The sequence below is a fragment of the Chrysemys picta genome, chromosome 7 (genome assembly GCF_011386835.1).
Source record: "Chrysemys picta bellii isolate R12L10 chromosome 7, ASM1138683v2, whole genome shotgun sequence".
Taxonomy (NCBI): domain Eukaryota; kingdom Metazoa; phylum Chordata; order Testudines; family Emydidae; genus Chrysemys; species Chrysemys picta.
Window position 1 is genome coordinate 84,789,382 of NC_088797.1, and position 19,313 is coordinate 84,808,694.

General features: G+C 44.1%; 1 protein-coding gene across 7 annotated transcripts in view; it reads left to right on the plus strand.

Moving 5' to 3' along the window:
* The window catches only part of TET1 (tet methylcytosine dioxygenase 1), a 149,973-nt gene that overhangs the window by 59,454 nt on the left and 71,206 nt on the right, over positions 1-19,313 (plus strand). For all 7 annotated transcript variants that reach the window (XR_010589493.1, XM_005297303.4, XM_065553482.1 and 4 more), the window contains one exon: positions 999-1,092. Coding sequence is in view for 6 of the 7 variants with exons in the window: in XM_005297303.4 (XP_005297360.2) it covers positions 999-1,092 (94 nt within the window). In the remaining variant the exon portion in view is untranslated. The remainder of the gene's footprint in view (positions 1-998; positions 1,093-19,313) is intronic.

The window sequence follows — 19,313 nt, forward strand, 5'->3', positions numbered from 1 at the left end:
GACTTGCCCTTGGTGAATCCATGCTGACTGTTCCTGATCACTTTCCTCTCCTCTAAGTGCTTCAGAATTGATTCCATGAGGACCTGCTCCATGATTTTAACAGGGACTGAGGTGAGGCTGACTGGCCTATAGTTCCCCGGATCCTCCTTCTTCCCTTTTTTAAAGATGGGCACTACATTAGCCTTTTCCCAGTCATCCGGGACCTCCCCCGATCGCCATGAGTTTTCAAAGATAATGGCCAATGGCTCTGCAGTCACATCCGCCAACTCCTTTAGCACCCTTGGATGCAGCGCATCCGGCCCCATGGACCTGTGCTCGTCCAGCTTTTCTAAATAGTCCTGAACCACTTCTTTCTCCACAGAGGGCTGGTCACCTCCTCCCCATGCTGTTCTGCCCAGTGCAGTAGACTGGGAGCTGATCTTGTTTGTGAAGACAGAGGCAAAAATAGCATTGAGTACATTAGCTTTTTCCACATCCTCTGTCACTAGGTTGCCTCCCTCATTCAGTAAGGGGCCCACTCTTTCCTTGACTTTCTTCTTGTTGCTAACATACCTGAAGAAACCCTTCTTGTTACTCTTAACATCTCTTGCTAGCTGCAACTCCAAGTGTGATTTGGCCTTCATGATTTCACTCCTGCATGCCTGAGCATTATTTTTATACTCCTCCCTGGTCATTTGTCAAATCTTCCACTTCTTTAAGATAGAGAGAGGAGTCAAAATAATGAAAGAATAGATGAACTTATAGAACACGTTCTCTGCATACAAAAATCAGAGACAATTTCTATTTCCAAAATGACACAACACTAGCAGCAGTAGTTTGTTGGAGGAAGAAAGGAGGATTTTAAAATGGTATTTGCAGATTTATTTTTAATGTAAAACGTGCTTTTTCACATCTTAAAATAGATAAATATTTTGTTTCTTTTCAGTTCCCAGTTTAAACTACTAACAGGTGTTAAAAAGGAGTCTAGTTTATATTCATAAACTTTTTATTTTATGCAGGTATGGAGCAAAAGGAAGTGCTGTAAGAATAGAGGTAGTGGTTTATACTGGCAAGGAAGGAAAAAGCTCTCAGGGGTGTCCGATTGCCAAATGGGTAAGTTTTTCTATTACATTAGTGGAATTCTGTTTTATGTGTTTACATTTTGACATTATAGTTTTGCAGCATAAATAGCACCTGATTCTTGGTTGAATATGTAATTCTTCATAGATATCTCCTGCCTGTTACAGCTGAGGAAAACGTACACTCATGGTATCGTTTTATATTTTTAAGCTCCGGTTCATTGTGTGGTAATGTAGTTTACACTACAGAAAGACAGAAAGGTGCTCAAAGGAGAAGTGACCAAATCAAGAAAAGGAGGCTCATGACAGTTTTTGGAAGGTAGAGTCCCTAGTGAAGAAAGATACTGTGAGTAAAAGAGATAAAGGAAGGCATGGTTGCTCAGGAGAGATGGAAAGCTATGCAATGACATTTTAAAACCACCTTTCAGTTCTGTGAGTGCCTGAAGATAACAAACAAAGTGTGGTGGAAGTGGATAAAGAAGTGCAGCGTTGAGATACCGGAGCACTCACTACTATCTTTGAGGAAGTGAACTCGGATCTCGGAAATGTAGATGCTATAGCATTTAGTTTTTACCCTATGACTTGTATCACTTATTGTTTTATGGGAGCCAGGAAATGTGGTAACAGAGACAAGTTTCAGGAAAGAGCTAGTTGTCTTTATTTTTGCTGGAACGGTTGATGTAGGCAGAAGTCTTGCCACTAGATTTTGGAAATCTTAATGGAGGTGGTTTTAGAAATATTTTCATTATGACATTCAGGTCTGTGTAATCAGTGGTAGACTTAGAAATTAATTTCATAGCTGAAATAGTGAAGATAAAGTATATATAATAATATATAACATGCATCTGACGAAGTGGGCATTCACCCACGAAAGCTTATGCTCCAGTACATCTGTTAGTCTTAAAGGTGCCACAGGACTCTCTGTTGCTTTTTACAGATCCAGACTAACACGGCTACCCCTCTGATATATAATAATACTGTGACTGTGCAACAAAAATGTAGAGATTTATATACTGTGCATGAGCAGTATTGTATGTTAAGCGCATATTACTTATAATTTTGGACTTACCAAATCATTTTTTTAGACTTAGCACAGCAAGTGTTCCTCATTACATGTGCATGTGATGTTTTAAAATTAATCAATTTTAAGTGAATTGAGGACCCCAAAAAAGATTATAAAGTTCTTTTCATGGAGGAAAATAAATATTCTTCTTCAAATCGTGTCCCTGTGGGTACTTCACATCAGGAAATGCATTCATCAGCAGTGTCCATGGGTCTACCCCTGCACCCTAAACACCCTTGTGCTCCGATACGAGGGTATGTAGCGGGGCGGGCAAACTTTTTGGCCTGAGGGCCGTATCGGATTTCCAAAATTGTATGGAGGGCCGGTTAGCGGAGGCTGTCCCTCCCCAAAGAGCCAGGTGTGGCCCAGCACCACCCCCTATCTGACCCCTCCTGCTTCTTGCCCCCTGATGGCCTCCCCGGGACTCCTGCCCCATCCAACCCCCTGTTCCCTGTCCCCTGACCGCCCCGGAACTCCCGCCCCTGACTGCCCCCCGCCACCCCATCCTACCCCTCCTCTCATTCCTGACCGCTTCCGGAACCTCTGCCCCTGACTGCCCCCCGCCGCTCCATCCAACCTCCACGCCCCCCCCGCAGCTCCTTCCTGACTGCCCCCCGCCGCTCCATCCAAACCCCCCCCCCGCTCCTTCCTGACTGCCCCCAGAACCCCTGCCCCTGACTGCCCCCCACTGCCCCATCCAACCCTCCCTCTCCTTCCTGACTGCCCCCCCCCCCGGGACCCTGCCCCATCCAACCACCCCTTCTCCGTCCCCTGACCGCCCCCAGAACCCCTGCCCTTGACTGCCCCCCCGCCACTTCAACCCCCCCTTCCTGACTGCCCCCTGGGAACTCCTGCCCCCATTCACACCCCCACCCCCTGACCACAACCCCGAACTCCCCTGCCCTCTATCCAACCCCGCCTGCCCCTTACCGCGCAGCCTGGAGCACCGGTGGCTGGCGGCGTTACAGCTGCACTGCCCAGAGCCCCTGGAGCCAGCCACGCCACTGCGCAGCAGAGAGCACCGGGTCAGGCCGTGGCTCTGCAACTGTGATGCCCCAGGAGCTCGCAGCCCCACTGCCCAGAGCATTGCGCCAGCGGCAGAGCGGGCTGAGGCTCCGGGGGAGGGGGAACAGCAGGGGAGGGGCTGGGGGCTAGCCTACCGGACAGGAGGGTCCCGTGGGTTGAATGTGGCCTGTGGGCCGTAGTTTGCCCACCTCTGGTATATAGAGAGTGGGCAGACCCACCGTCCCTCCAGTTACTTCTCTACTGCCTGTGGCTTGAGACAGAGTGTCGCGGTGTCTGTTATCTAACTATGCAGCTTGCTATCTCTCTCACTTAATCTTCCTCTCTTTTCTTTGTATTTTCTTTCTTTTTCTTTGTTTCTTTAGCACAGTTTATGCTTTGAGGAGGGGGGTGGGGCATTCCCTTCCCTTTTTCTTTTGCCCAATCTGGGCCTTGATCTGCAGCCTTGTATATGGGTTATGCCCAACACCCTGGGCTTCAAACCCTGCCAGATTAGCCATAGGTCTTTCCCCTCCCATGGCAATGGACATTCAAGTTGCCTCTACTGCCTAGGTCAGTGGTTCTCAACCAGGGGTATGCATACCTGGGGTACACTTAGGTCTTCCAGGGGTTACATCAACTCAGATATTTGCCTAATTTTATAGCAGGCTACATAAAAAGCACTAGCAAAGTCAGTACAAACTATACTTTCATACAGACAGTGACTTGTTTATACTGCTCTATATACTATGTACTGAAATGTAAGTACAATATTTATATGGTAAAAATGCGAAAGTAAGCAATTTTTCAGTAATAGTGTGCTGTGACACGTCTTTTTTATGTCTGATTTTGAAAACAAGTAGTTTTTAATTGAGGTGAAATTTGGGGGTACTGACGACAAATCAGACTCTTGAAAGGAGTACAGTAGTTTGGAAAGGTTGAGAGCCACTGGCCTAGGGTCAGACTCGCATCCTTTCCAAATGTAAGATTTGCTCAGGTTTTAAAGCAGATCTAAGAAACTGAGGGAGGACAGACTAAAACTCCTGTTGGTAAAGCACTCTGTGAGACTCGGGGGGGTCTGATTCACCCCTTGTACTTTGAATTCAGTTGCTCAGAAAGCCCTGGCAACCATCTCTGCTGCGAGGTTAACCAAAGACCCTGGGGGTCCTTCAACACCGTCTGAACCCTCAAAGAAGAAAAGACCCCTTTTTCCAGAATGGGATAAGAGAATGGGAAAGTCACCCTATTGACCTGGGTCTCAGGAGACCTAGTGTTCTCACATGGATACAGCTGAAGATCCGTCCCCTCCAGTACCAAGGCCACAGCACCAGCTAAGAAGACTATGCTGCATACCCAGAAGCAATCAGGGAAACAGCTTAGAGTGGCCCTGGCATCAGCACCGGACTCAGTGCCTTTGAAACTCAAGGACTCCAGAGCCAAGCCGAAATTGTCATCAGTATTGTCTTCTGTAGCCAGACATTGAAGGCATACTGATCACACTTCAGTACTGCCTCCAGAGCCACCTGACATACTGACTCCTGAGGGTCTCTATCCAGAGTCCCCAGCACCATCCAGGCTCCTACTCCATTAGGTCCTTTGAATTATGGGAGAGCATGAATCATCATTGCTGAGGGGTTCCAAGAGACACGCTCAACCAGGACCAGCTCACCTCCTGGAGCCTACTTACCCTCAAGGATCTTCCCTTTGAGGGGCCCTTAGTGATGCCACATGTCACTTCATTCTCTTAAAGATTCTCAGGTCACACTATGCTCTCTGGGCCACCTGCGGCAAAGGGAAAAATACAGTAGATTGCAGATGACTCAGTGGTCTTGCACATTCCACTACCAGCACATGAGAACAGCTGAACTCTCTAGGAAGAAGCCCAGGTTCACTAAGAAAGGACCAACCTCTGTAGGGGTTCTCAAACTGGAGGTCGGGACCCCTCAGGGGATCTTGAGGTTATTACATGGGGGGCTCCCGAGCTGTTAGCCTCCACCCCAAACCCCTCTTTGCCTCCGGCATTTATAATGGTGTTAAATATAGGGGGGTCACACTCAGAGGCTTGCACTGTGAAAGGGCTCACCATTACAAAAGTTTGAGAACCACTGCTCTACAGTGAACTCTCAGAAAGTGACATCCTCAAAACAAACCCTTTGACCCATTGGTTGTGGGTCATGAACACTCTCCTAGTTTGGATCCTGTGCTGTACCTTTCCCCCCTCCACCTTTATGGGGATCATCTCTCATTTTCTATCTTCCTGGGGGCTCATCACCTCAGACAGGTGGATCTTGGAGGTGATTTCTACAGGTTATTCCATCCAGTTCTCGTCCTTATTTCATGCCCCTCGCTACCCCGTCCCTCTTCAGGTACCCTTCTTACAATCCCTCCTAACACTAAAAAAAGCAACAGAGGGTCCTGTGGCACCTTTGAGACTAACAGAAGTATTGGGAGCATAAGCTTTCGTGGGTAAGAACCTCACTTCTTCAGATGCAAGTGAGGTTCTTACCCATGAAAGCTTAGTCTCAAAGGTGCCACAGGACCCTCTGTTGCTTTTTACAGATTCAGACTAACACGGCTACCCCTCTGATACCTCCTAACACTGTGAGCGATCGAATGTGTTCCCCCAGATTTAGTCAGAAAAGGGTTCTATTCCTGATACTTTCTCATCCCATAGAAAATCTGGGGAGAGGGGATGGGTGGGAGACCAGTTCTGGATCTCAGGACCTTGAACACCTTTGTCTGCTCTCATTGCTTCATGATGGTAACCCTAGCAGTGATAATTCTGTCTTTGGATCTGGGGGATTGGTTTGTCACCTCAACCTTCAGGACATTTATTTTCATATCACCATACACCCCTTGCACAGATGTTTCCTATGTTTTGTGAGTGGCTGGGACCACTAACAGTATCATGTCCTACCTTTTGGCTTTTCCACCTCCCCAAGGGTCTTTACCAAAGTTCTCTTGGCCACCACATCCCATCTTTGCCAGATGGGAATAATTATCTTTCCCTACTGGATGAATGGCTCCTGAAAAATTGCTCATTTCTTGAGGTACAGATAGCAACCAGCACAGCCCTCTCTCTGTTCCACTCACTAGGCCTTTGCATCAACAAGGAAAAGTCTGCCCTCACACCCACCCAGCTAATAGACTTCATTGGGGCCCCTCTGGACTCTTCCACTGCCAGAACATACTTGCCAAAGGACAGATTTGCCACAATGTCCAGCCTCATTTCACAATACAACAGAGCCCACAAACAACACAGGGCTTGCCTGAAATTTCTGGGCCATATGGCAGCCAGTACGTTTGTGACACCCTTAGCAAGACTACATTCCTGGTATCTTCAGGAATGGCTGAGAACTGTCTACACTCGAACAACCACAGTCTGTCCAGGCAGGCGTCTGTAGCTTGGAGGATCCTCGATTCTCTAAACTGGTGGAAGGATCCACAAAAGGGATGTGGGGGAGTTCCATTCTTGCAGCCTACTCCCACAAGGATCATTACTACAGATGGCTCTCTGATAGGCTGGGACGCACACTTCCAAATCTCACAGCTTAGGGGAAATGGACCCCACAGGAATTGATATTTCCCATCAACAAGGGCTGTCAAATGATAAAAAAAATAGTTATGATTAATTTAATTTAAATGTATTTACACTGTTAATAATAGAATACTATTTATTTAAATATTTTGGATGTTTTCTACATTTTCAAATATATTGATTTCAGTTACAACACAGAATACAAAGTGTACAGTGGAATGGTGGTCAAAGCATGAAGGGACATATGAATGTTTTGCACATCTGGCATGTAAATACCTTGCAACACCGGCTTCAACAGTGCCATGCGAACTCCTGTTCTCACTTTCAGATAACATTGTAAATAAGAAGAGGGCAGCATTATCTCCCTTAAATGTAAACAAACTTGTTTATCTTAGCGATTGGCTGAACAAGAAGTAGAACTGAGTGGACTTGTAGGCTTTAAAGTTTTACATTGTTTTGTTTTTGAGTGCAGTTATGTAAAAAAAATTTTACATTTATAAGTTGCATTCACGATAAAGAGATTGCATTATAATACTTGTATGAGGCGAATTGAAAAATACTATATCTTTTGTTTGTCTTCTTTACAGTGCAAATATTTGTAATAAAAATAATAATATAAAGTGAGCACTGTACACCTGAGTTAACTGCGATTAATTGACAGCCCTATTTATTGTATAATGCAATATTTCCTAATCTGTAAAACCAGTGAGTTTTACATTGTGCAATAGTGAATTCTTTAAGTGTGAGGTTCAGCTTTTGGCTCTAGTTAGTATGAGAGCGTTCTCAGAGACTCAGAGACTCTAAGGTCAGAAGGGACCATTATGATCATCTAGTCTGACCTCCCGCAAGATGCGGGCCACAAAAGCTGACCCACCCACTCCTGGAAGAATTCTCTCCCTTGACTCAGCTGTTGAAGTCCCCAAATCATGATTTAAAGACTTCAAATCGCTGAGAATCCTCCAGCAAGCGACCCCTGCCCCATGCTGCGGAGGAAGGCGAAAAACCTCCAGGGCCTCTGCCAATCTACCCTGGAGGAAAATTCCTTCCTGACCCCAAATATGGCGATCAGCTGAACCCCGAGCATGCGGGCAAGATTCTCTAGCCAGACCCTCTGGAAAAGTTCTCTGTAGTAACTTTTAATATCCCATCATTGACCATTGTTACTAATTACCAGCGATGGCACATCATTGACCTATTGACTAAAATCACTTTATCCCATCAAACCATCCCCTCCATAAACTTATCAAGCTTAATCTTAAAGCCAGAGAGGTCTTTCGCCCCCACCGTATCCCTCGGAAGGCTGTTCCAAAACTTCACCCCTCTGATGGTTAGAAACCTTCGTCTAATTTCAAGCCTAAACTTCCCGACGGCCAGTTTATATCCATTCGTTCTCGTGTCCACATTAGTACTGAGCTGAAATAATTCCTCTCCCGCCCTGGTATTTATCCCTCTGATATATTTAAAGAGAGCAATCATATCCCCCCTCAGCCTTCTTTTGGTTAAGGTAAACAAACCGAGCTCCTCGAGTCTCCTTGCATATGACAGATTTTCCATTCCTCGGATCATCCTAGTGGCCCTTCTCTGTACCCATTCCAGTTTGATTTCATCCTTTTTAAACATGGGAGACCAGAACTGCACACAGTACTCCAAATGAGGTCTCACCAGTGCCTTGTATAACGGAACCAGCACCTCCTTATCCCTACTAGAAATACCTCGCCTAATGCATCCCAAGACCGCATTAGCTTTTTTCACGGCCACATCACATTGCCGACTCATAATCATCCTGCGATCAACCAGGACTCCGAGGTCCTTCTCCTCTTCCGTTACTTCCAACTGATGCGTCCCCAGCTTATAACTAAAATTCTTGTTATTTATCCCTAAATGCATAACCTTACATGTCTCACTATTAAATTTCATCCTATTACTATTACTCCATTTTACAAGATCATCCAAATCTCCCTGCAGGATATCCCGATCCTTCTCCGAATTGGCAATACCTCCCAACTTTGTGTCATCCGCAAACTTTATCAGCCCACTCCTACATTTGGTTCCGAGGTCAGTAATGAATTGATTAAATAAAATCGGACCCAAAACCGAACCTTGAGGAACTCCACTGGTAACTTCCCTCCAACCTGACAGTTCACCTTTTAGTACGACCCACTGCAGTCTCCCCTTTAACCAGTTCTTTATCCACCTTTGGATTTTCATATCGATCCCCATCTTTTCTAATTTAACCAATAATTCCTCATGCGGTACCGTATCAAACGCTTTACTGAAATCGAGGTATATTAGATCCACCGCATTTCCTTTATCTAAATAATCTGTTACTTTCTCAAAGAAGGAGATCAGGTTGGTTTGGCACGATCTACCTTTCATAAAACCGTGTTGTAATTTGTCCCAATTGGCATTGACCTCAAGGTCCTTAACTACTTTCTCCTTCAAAAATTTTTCCAAGACCTTGCATATTACAGATGTTAAACTAACAGGCCTGTAGTTACCCGGGTCACCTTTTTTCCCCTTCTTGAAAATAGGAACCACATTAGCTATTCTCCAGTCAAACGGTACCACCCCCGAGTTCACAGATTCATTAAAAATGATCGCTAACGGGCCTGCTATTTCCCGTGCCAATTCCTTCAATATTCTCGGATGAAGATCATCCGGTCCGCCCAATTTAGTCCCGTTAAGCTGTTCGAGTTTGGCTTCTACCTCGGATACAGTAATGTTAATCCCCACTCCTTTATTCCCATCCGTCTCGCTTCCACTATTCCTCAGCCTTTCATTAGCCTCACTAAATACCGATGCAAAATATTCCTTTAGATATTGTGCCATGCCTAGATTATCCTTAATCTCCACTCCATCTACAGTCTTAAGCGGTCCCACTTCTTCTTTCTTTGTTTTCTTCCTATTTATATGGCTATAAAAGCTCTTACTATTGGTTTTAATTCCCCTTGCAAGGTCCAACTCTACACGGCTTTTGGCTTTTCTCACTCCATCTCTACATGCTCTGACCTCAATAAGGTAGGTTTCTTTGCTGATCCCTCCCATCTTCCACTCCCTGTACGCTTTCTGTTTTTTCTTAATGACCCCTCTGAGACGCTTGCTCATCCAGCTCGGTGTAAATCTCCTGCCTACGAACCGTTTTCCCTTTCTCGGGATACAGGCCTCCGACAGCTCCTGCAACTTCAACTTGAAATAATTCCAGGCGCCTTCCACCTTTAGATCCCTAAATATGTTAGTCCAATCCATTTCCCTAACTAGTCCCCTTAATTTATTAAAGTTAGCCCTTTTGAAATTGTAAACCTTAGTCTCCGATTTAATTCTGTTAGTCTTTCCATTTAGTTTAAACTGAATTAGCTCATGATCACTCGAGCCAAGGTTGTCCCCTATAACCATTTCCTCAACGAGGTCCTCACTACTCACCAAAACCAAATCTAAAATGGCATCCCCCCTCGTCGGTTCAGCAACTACTTGATGAAGGAATTCATCAGCTATCACGTCTAGGAAAATCTGAGCCCTATTATTGTTACTAGCATTTGTTCCCCAATCTATATCCGGGAAGTTAAAGTCTGCCATGATTACACAGTTCCTATTAGTATTTACTTCCCTAAAAACGTTAAAGAGTTCTCTGTCCATATCCAGGCTAGATCCTGGCGGTCTATAGCACACCCCAAGCACTATCCCAGGGGAGGCTCTAGTAGTTCTTTTACCCAATGTGAGTATTGCCCAGACAGACTCCGTCTTATCCATTCCATCACTTATTATTTCTTTACAGTTTACTTCATTATTGACATACAATGCTACTCCCCCACCTTTACCTTTGATCCGGTCTTTCCTAAACAGCACATACCCTTCCATACCTGTACTCCAGTCATGACTACCGTTCCACCACGTTTCAGTTATTCCTATGATATCCGGTTTCATTTCTCGGACCAGGAGCTCCAATTCCTCCATTTTGTTACCTAGGCTTTGTTACCTAGGCTTCTCGCATTGGTGTATAAACATCTTAATTTATGCCGTTTGGCCTCTCTCACATTCGTTATCCCATTTGGTATGGACCCCGTACTGCTAGTATGACCTATTAGTCTAATATCCATCCCCCCCCTCCTCCTTATGTCCAATCTCTTCCCCCCGGCTGTATCTGTTCTTATCTCATTGTCCTCCCTCTCAATGTTATAATCTGGTGTGGAGATTAACTGGACATCTCCCGACCGTCTCCCCCAAATTCCTAGTTTAAAGTTCTTTTGATGAGATGAGCCAGCCTCCCTCCCAGAAGTCTATTTCCTTCCCTACTCAGGTGAAGTCCGTCCCGTGAGAACAGTTTTCTGTCCCCGAAAGCCTCCCACTGGCCATACATCCCAAAGCCCTCTTTATAGCACCACTCCCTTAGCCAACTATTTATCATCAGAATCCTGTCACCCCTTTGCTGCCCTTCTCTAGGAACAGGCAGAATCCCACTGAATATGATCTGAGCCTCGATTTCCTTAAGCGTCTTCCCCAGCCTGGCATAATCTCCCTTGATTCTCTCTAGCGAGAACCTAGCCGTGTCATTCGTTCCTACATGAAGGAAGATCAAGGGGTTCTTACCTGCTCCTTTTAGGATGCTTTTCAGCTGCAGGTCCACATCTCGTATCTTAGCGCCCGGTAGACAGCACACCCTTCTGTTCTCTGGGTCCGCCCTGGTCACAGGCCTGTCTAACCTCCTCAGTAAGGAGTCCCCAATCACGTAAACCTGCCTTTGCGTTCTGATCCTTGTCTGGCTAGTTTAACTGCCACTGTGCAAAGGTTCTGGAGAGCAGTTTTAGGAACCTCTTCCCTCTGTTATTAAGTAGAGTTCCATCCCATATAAAATATACTATTTTCAGTTCAGATACTTAGTATCAGACTTTACAATTTATATTCTCAATGCAAAATGTTCACGGAAAGTGGCTATATTTGGGATTTGAGCATGGCAGAAGAAATTTTGTTGTAAAATTTGTCTATTTATATAAAATGTTTGCACTATTCTCCACCAATCACAGTCACAATGTACCATTACTCACCATGAAGCAAATAATGTTGTGAATGTGATGAGAGAAAACTAAATTTAAAAATTTAGTCATAGATCATATTTAACTCTGAGTGGACAAGAATAAGGAATTTCCATTTCCTATTGACTTCAGTAGGACCATAATGTCCATTAGCACTTTGGCTGCTGTCAGCAATACCTGTAATGCTGTTTTTCTAATCAAATGAGCTAAATTGTGTGTAGCAATGTAAACATTGGGCTCATTATATTCTTATACACGGACAGAATAACTTCCAGAGACTTGCATTTTTGTGACTTCTGTTTATTCATCAAATTGTGTTGGCTTATTACATACTCCAGGTCAGAATTTTGCCTAAGATTTCAAAATTGTATGTGTAATAAATATGTGATCAGCTACTATCTCCTTGTTCTGTGCCATATTGCCAAGGTGAATGCATCCCTTTTACTTGCTTTTTTGTACTTAAAGTCATTATCAATTCAGTATGAAGAAATGTAAGGTAAAGCATTTAATGCCAGTATTCCTGATCTTAGTCATTCTGAATTGTTTGTCCTTGTTTGTCTGAACTGCTAGCCCAATTGTATAGTAGAAGCAACATGACATTACTGCACATTCTTTATTGCAGGCCATTGATGTATGTAGTGAACACAATTGGTTCCATTATCTTATCAGTGTTTGTGACAAGAGCTGAGTGAATCTTTCATAGGAAATAATTTACTCAATTAATTTAGCCTTGTCTGATGGCAAATCAAGATTTACTGTAGTTAATTTATGTGAAATATTTTGCTGATTAATTTTCTGTATAGGTTGATCATGAGCAGTTCACTCTGGGTCTGATCCTGAACCACTGTAGTTACTAACTTCAGTGGACACAACATCAGGCTCTGTGAGTATCTGATACAAAAAAGAGTTATACTCGCAAGATGGGTATAATCCACCTCCCATGAATCCCTTCTGTTGATTTCAGTGTGCATTGGCTTGGGCCCATATACACTAAAAAGTCTTGAAGAAGCCGCTGGGGTTTTGCATGGAGGTAGCAGATAAGCGGAATTAGTGAACTCTAGAGGATTTTAAACTTGTTATTTTCTGTGTCACAGAGAACTTGGTCAGTGTATCACTCCTAGAATTCCTAAAACAGTTAGATCACTTAAGATTTATTGGCTAAGTATAGAGTTTAAATCCTTGTTATTAACTGCTTATGTGACAATGTGAAGTTGCGTTAGCAAAATAGAGCTACAGACAACTGTGAAATGGTACAAGAAAGTGAACTTTTTTCTTGTAATTTGTTTTATAAAACAATTGAGAGAACATAATTTTGCTTGTAAGATCGTTATAAAATACTCTTTGGGTTCATAGTAATATCAATCTTAAATTATGAGCGTAGGCATTTTAGGGCTGATATACGCTGCAAAGTTAGGTTGGCTTAACTACATTGCTCAGAGCTGTGAAAAATTTTACACCCTGTGCGATGTAATGAAGCTGACCTAAGCCCTAGTGTAGACACCAGTAGGTCAATGGAAGAATTGTTCCAGTCATCTAGCTACCGCCTCTTGGAGAGGTGGGTTTACTACAGTGATGGAACTCGTTTTGTCCCTGTAGTAAGTATCTGTGCTACAGCACTGCAACTGTGTCACTGTAGTGTTTCTAGTGTATACCCTAAGTTAGCTCCAATAGCATCACTTATAGGTTTTACATTGCAGACTCTGATATGTGGAGTTTTTCTGACATTATCATAGTCAGTCTTTGCAGTAAACTTTTCTAAACATGTAGCATACAGGGCAGCCATCTTTCCTAGTAGCCAGCTGGCTTCATTCCCAACTAGAATAGGCAATGGTTGGCCATCTTTACTAGGGACAGCCTCATTTCCCCCACATACTAAGCTTTTAATGAAACAGCAGCAATCTTTTATGAGGGCAGTCTGTGGCTACAATCTCATGGGAAATAACAAAAAAGGACTTATTTTAGCATGTCAGCTTAGTTTTAGGAAGTTTGTGTGCACTGTACTAAGTTCTTCCTCCTCCTGTCCCTGGTGTCAAGGAATACCCTCTTGATACAAGTATCAGAGGGGTAGCCGTGTTAGTCTGGATCTGTAAAAAGTGACAAAGAGTCCTGTGGCACCTTATACACTAACAGATGTATTGGGAGGCAGGCCAGTCGTCACCCACAGACAACCCGCCAACCTTAAGCATATTCTCACTAGCAACCACACACTGCACCATAGTAACTCTAACTCAGGAACCAATCCATGCAACAAACCTCGATGCCAACTCTGCCCACATATCTACACCAGCGACACCATCACAGGACCTAACCAGATCAGCCACATCACCGGTTCATTCACCTGCACGTCCAACAATGTAATATATGCCATCATGTGCCAGCAATGCCCCTCTGCTATGTACATCGGCCAAACTGGACTATCCCTGCGTAAAAGGATAAATGGACACAAGTCAGATATTAGGAATGGCAATATACAAAAACCTGTAGGAGAACACTTCAACCTCCCTGGACACACAATAGCAGATGTAAAGGTAGCCATCTTACAGCAAAAAAACTTCAGGACCAGACTCCAAAGAGAAACTGCTGAACTTCAGTTCATTTGCAAATTTGACACCATCAGCTCAGGATTAAACAAAGACTGTGAATGGCTAGAAACTACAAAAGCAGTTTCTCCTCCCTTGGTGTTCATACCTCAACTGCTAGAAGAGGGCTTCATCCTCCCTGATTGAACTAACCTCGTTATCTCTAGACTGATTCTTGCCTGCATATCTATACCTGCCTCTGGAAATTTCTACCACATGCATCTGACGTGGGTATTCACCCACGAAAGCTTATGCTCCAATACAGGGGTTCTCAGACTTTTGTACTGGTGACCTCTTTCACACAGCAAGCCTCTGAGTGCGACCCCCCCCTTATACATTAAAAACACTTTTTTATATATATTTAATGCCATTATAAATGCTGGAGGCCAAGCAGGGTTTGGGGTGGAGGCTGACAGCTCGCGACCCCCCATGTAATAACTTCGCGACCCCCGAGGGGTCCCGACCCCCAGTTTGAGAACCCCTGCACCAATACGTGTGTTAATCTATAAGGTGCCACAGGACTCTTTGTCCCCCTCATGATACAGGCATTATATCTTTGATATCGGTTCTTGTTTCCTTTCCTATCTGCTGTCACAGAAACACTGATGTGCATTTAATTAAAGGTTTTCTGTCCCACTTTGACTATGTAAAACTAGCTGGAGGTATCGAAGACATTCACAAAAAGTTTAATCAGCCCTATTGATAGCCTTCATTGCTTTTTGGAAGAGAATGTTTCATTACTATGTAAAGGGACCTATCTCCTTTCACAAACTAACTGTCACACAGCATAAATTACAAGATTAAAGCATAATTTATATAACACTAAATGGTAAATAAACTTACTATAGCTGATTCAGGTCATGTTAGGCAGACAAGACACTGCCCATCATACAATTCAATGGGAGAAAATGAAAATTATAGTATTTGATATGGAAAGTTTGAAGAATTCCATTGTATTATGTCTTTCAAGACTATTTGTGTTGGATAATGTTAATTTCCTCTGTTGTTTGAAGAAATACTTTGAGACATTTGAATAGTGCTCTGAAAGAAAGCAAAGCAAAACTATAGTCATAATATCTGAGCAGCATTACTAAGAATATAACAGAAAGTCTGCTTTACATAGAGGAGTCTAAAAGTAACAGAACTAGCTGGAGAAATCCTGTACTAACTACAAAGGAAAGGAGAAGAGAGGTTTTGGAGGTCAGTTTTGTCATTCAGGAACAGCTGTAAGTAATTCGTGGAGTGGAACTGCACCACGGTGGGGGTCTTCCTATCAAGGATTGTGCAGACCGTAGTCCTGCCTCCACTCCACTCTCCCTTGTCCCTTTTAGAGTGGGTTATGGCTGTTAGAGCTCCATGAAAGAGCTGTCCCAAGAACTATGGTTATGCCTGGGATAAAACTTCGTAGAGCATAGAGTTCCATAATAAAATGTCAAGACTTTTTATATGTTTTGTCTGTGAGATTGCAAGTTCTTTAAGGCAAGGACTCTGTTACTATGTGTAGGTACAGCACCTAACACAATGGAGCCCTGAGGTTGGCTATGATTCAGGACAATACTGTAATACAAGTTAATAGTAATAAGATAAAAAAGGAAAGCTAAAATGATAAATCATAAACTTTTACCCTAATCCACTGAGGATTCCATATTCTTTATATTCACTGGCCAACTCTCCACCTGCAAGTATGGAGGAAGAGAAGGAAGGGAACTGTTTAAAGACAAAAGTTGATCAAAAACTGAATCTCTAAGACAGCAGATATATTGAATTTCATGTTATGAAGATACGGAAAATTGGCAGGCTTGTTGGAGCGATGACCGAATAGTTGTGGAAACAGATTTCTTTACAGACTTCAGAAACAATTTATTCCAATTAAATTAGAAAAACTAGTGAATAGAATTTTAATATCTAATCATAGGTTTACCAGAGTTCTGGAGAATTATAAAAAAGTCAACCGTATATCTTTTATTGGACTAATATCCTTACACTGTTTTGAAGATAGCTTTAAGAATACTCCATTAGTAATTCAGAAGGATTTGCTATCTCAGGCTAGCCCGATCAATTAAAAGAACCAAATCCTTCTTAATCTGTTTGTATTGTTCACGATTATTTACTCTGTTATAAATATATAAGATCTTCCATACTGAAGCAAATCATTGCTCAGAATTCTTTCCAGAATTTTTCCTCTTGTAGTGGCCTGTATTCGATGGTTTATGGGAAGTCAGAAACACCCTGTAAATACTCCTATGTCATAAATAATTCCTAAACCCTGTAAATATACACCTTAAGTACTGGAGCATGAAGGTTGCTTCCTTGTAACTTTTGACCTAAATAGCTAGCGAGGATAAATTAGTGCACACATATTCATATCAATATCATTTTTTGAATTCTCAAAACTCTTTGCCTCGATTTCTGGTAACAGTAAATTCCACAGTTTGATTATGTATGTACACTGTAAACCTGGCCCTTCCTCACTTTGCTCCCTCTTTTCCATAGCTTACTGGGGTAAATAGGAGCAGTGCAAGCCCTGTTGTATGCTGATGTAGTGGATCTTCACTGGAACTTTGTACTAATGTGGACTGGTATAGATTGGGCCTAAATGAATTTAATTTGGTAGGTTGTTTTGCAGTAGGGTTAACATTGTTTTTTTATTTTCCCATATCTCTGTAATTAATAATGTACAAATTGTTTTTTGCGCTCACTCTTGTGTTGTTCAGTGTTGCAGTGTGATCCTGTCCGATCTCAGTGGAAAGTAGCATTTTGGTCAGTGGGTACAGCCAGTGGTTTTGCTTTATTTGGGTCTACCTGTGGCTGACCTTCCATGGATTTGCAAGTAGGGCAAGGGATGGAAGAAGCCTTAATCCCTTGTGCCCCTTCACAGAGACCAGTTGCAATCCTAATCTTTGTACTGTCTGAGTGTAAAGGCTGGGAAAGTTCAAGCACCAGCCCAACACCTCAAAGGGAGAAGGAAATGCCACATGGGCGAGTGGGGTGGAGCTAGTATAGGGTTACCATATGTCCGGTTTTTCCTGGACATGTCCGGCTTTTTGGTAATCAAACCCCCATCTGGGGGGAATTGCCAAAAAGCCGAACATGTCTGGGAAAAATACCGGCCGGGCACTTCCTCTCCCGTGGCTGCTCTGCTCCTCCCCTGACTCTTCGGCTCTGTTTAAGAGCCAAGCTGCCTGAGCCAGTGCTACCGGCTTCGGGCAGCCCCCTTGCCTCCGGACCCCAGCCGCCGGCCGGGCACTTCCCCTCCCGGGCTCCAGCTGCTCTGCTCCTCCCCTGACTCTTCGGCTCTGTTTAAGAGCCGAGCTGCGCGAGCGCTCCAGCTTCGGGCAGCCCCCTTGCCTCCGGACCCCAGCCGCCGGCCGGGCACTTCCTCTCCCGGGCTCCGGGGGCGCAGGGTCCAGAAGCATGGGGGCTGCCCGAAGCCGGTAGCGCTCGGGCAGCTTCGCTCTTAAACAGAGCCGAAGAGTCAGGGGAGGAGCACAGCAGTCGGAGCCCGGGTGGGGAAGTGCCCGGCCGGGGGCGCAGGGTCCAGAGGCCTGGGGGCTGCCCGAAGCCTGAGCGCTACCGGCTTCACGGTTTGCCGGGCAGCCTCCAGACCCTGCACTCCCGGCTGGGTGCTTCCCCTCCCGGGCTCCAGCTGCGCTGGGGAAGCGCCGGCTGGGGGTGCAGGGTCTGGAGGCTTCCCGGCAAACCGTTAAACCGGTAGCGCTCAGGCAGCCCTTTTCGTGTGACTGGGAGGGAGGAGGGGAGTTAGGGCGGGGACTTTGGGGAAGGGGCAGGGAATGGGCAGAATTGGGGCGGGGAATGGGCAGAGTTGGGCGGGGCCAGGGCCCGAGGAGTGTCCGCTTTTTTTATTTATTAAATATGGTAACCCTAAGCTAGTATGCAAGGGAGCACACACTAAACCTAGATAAATTGTGTACAAGTGGCTGCTCTGATATATTCTCTTGAAAGAATTTTTACTGAATCAACCAGAATTGCTTTGTGTGGGAGAAGGTATGGGCGAGTTTTCCATTGATATGGAGAGCCTGCATCCTCTCCAGTTGTGACTATGGCTTCAAAATCACAATCTAACCTGTTATGTGAGGACTTAGGAGCCCTTTCTAAATTGAAGATTAATGTGAAAATATTGCCAATAATATAATTACAATTACCCAGACCATTCTTCCCTCTGTGGTTGAGATAAATTATATAAAGTAAAGTTCAGCATTTTCAGCAGGAGTACAGGTAATAAAGGTATATTACAGTAAAGGTAAGGGCCTCAATACAGTTGAAGCTCCCTGATTTGGCACTGCCTGGCCCTGGCACAAGTGAGGACTTCACAACAGCAGCCCAAATTTACACCACTTGTACAAGGTCCCTCACAGGCCTTAGGCCAGTGGTGAATCAGACATAGTGGAACTCTGCTCAGCCATGCACCCTCCTCATCCCACATACACCCAGACACACACCTTCCTTCCTCTGATGCCAGGGTAGGGAGCGGTTAGCAGAGACTTCGCCTGCCCCTGCACAGGAGGATGTCTTCACTGGATATCTCCCAATAGCTTAAGGTTACTTTGCATTACCTACAAAATTACAGCAAACCAGAGAACCTGGCCCAGCATATGCAATTTATCCAGAATCCTTCGCAAACTTTCATTTATAATATAGCTTCTTTCTAACAGTGAGACTGAGAGGATACTCTAACTTTTAAGCTGTATTAGTGCTTGTTATTATTTATTAAGATCAGAATATATATATCTACTCAGAGGAGTTACATTAAAAATGAACAGGATACACTGTTTTAGAGGAGATGATAATAACTAGCTAACCAAACTATTAGAGGACCATTTCCTCAGAAAATCACGCTCCTGTGAACAAATGTAGGAGCAGATTTCTCCTATTATTCCTCATGCAGGTGGAGCAGATAATGTATCTGTTCCCTTACAGTAGTTAAGGGAGAGTGAAATTAGCATGCCTTTTTGAAACTTATACAGCCAGGAGACTTTGAAATACACATGGGAGGGCTGTAAAGTAAATTCTGTTGGAGAAAATAAT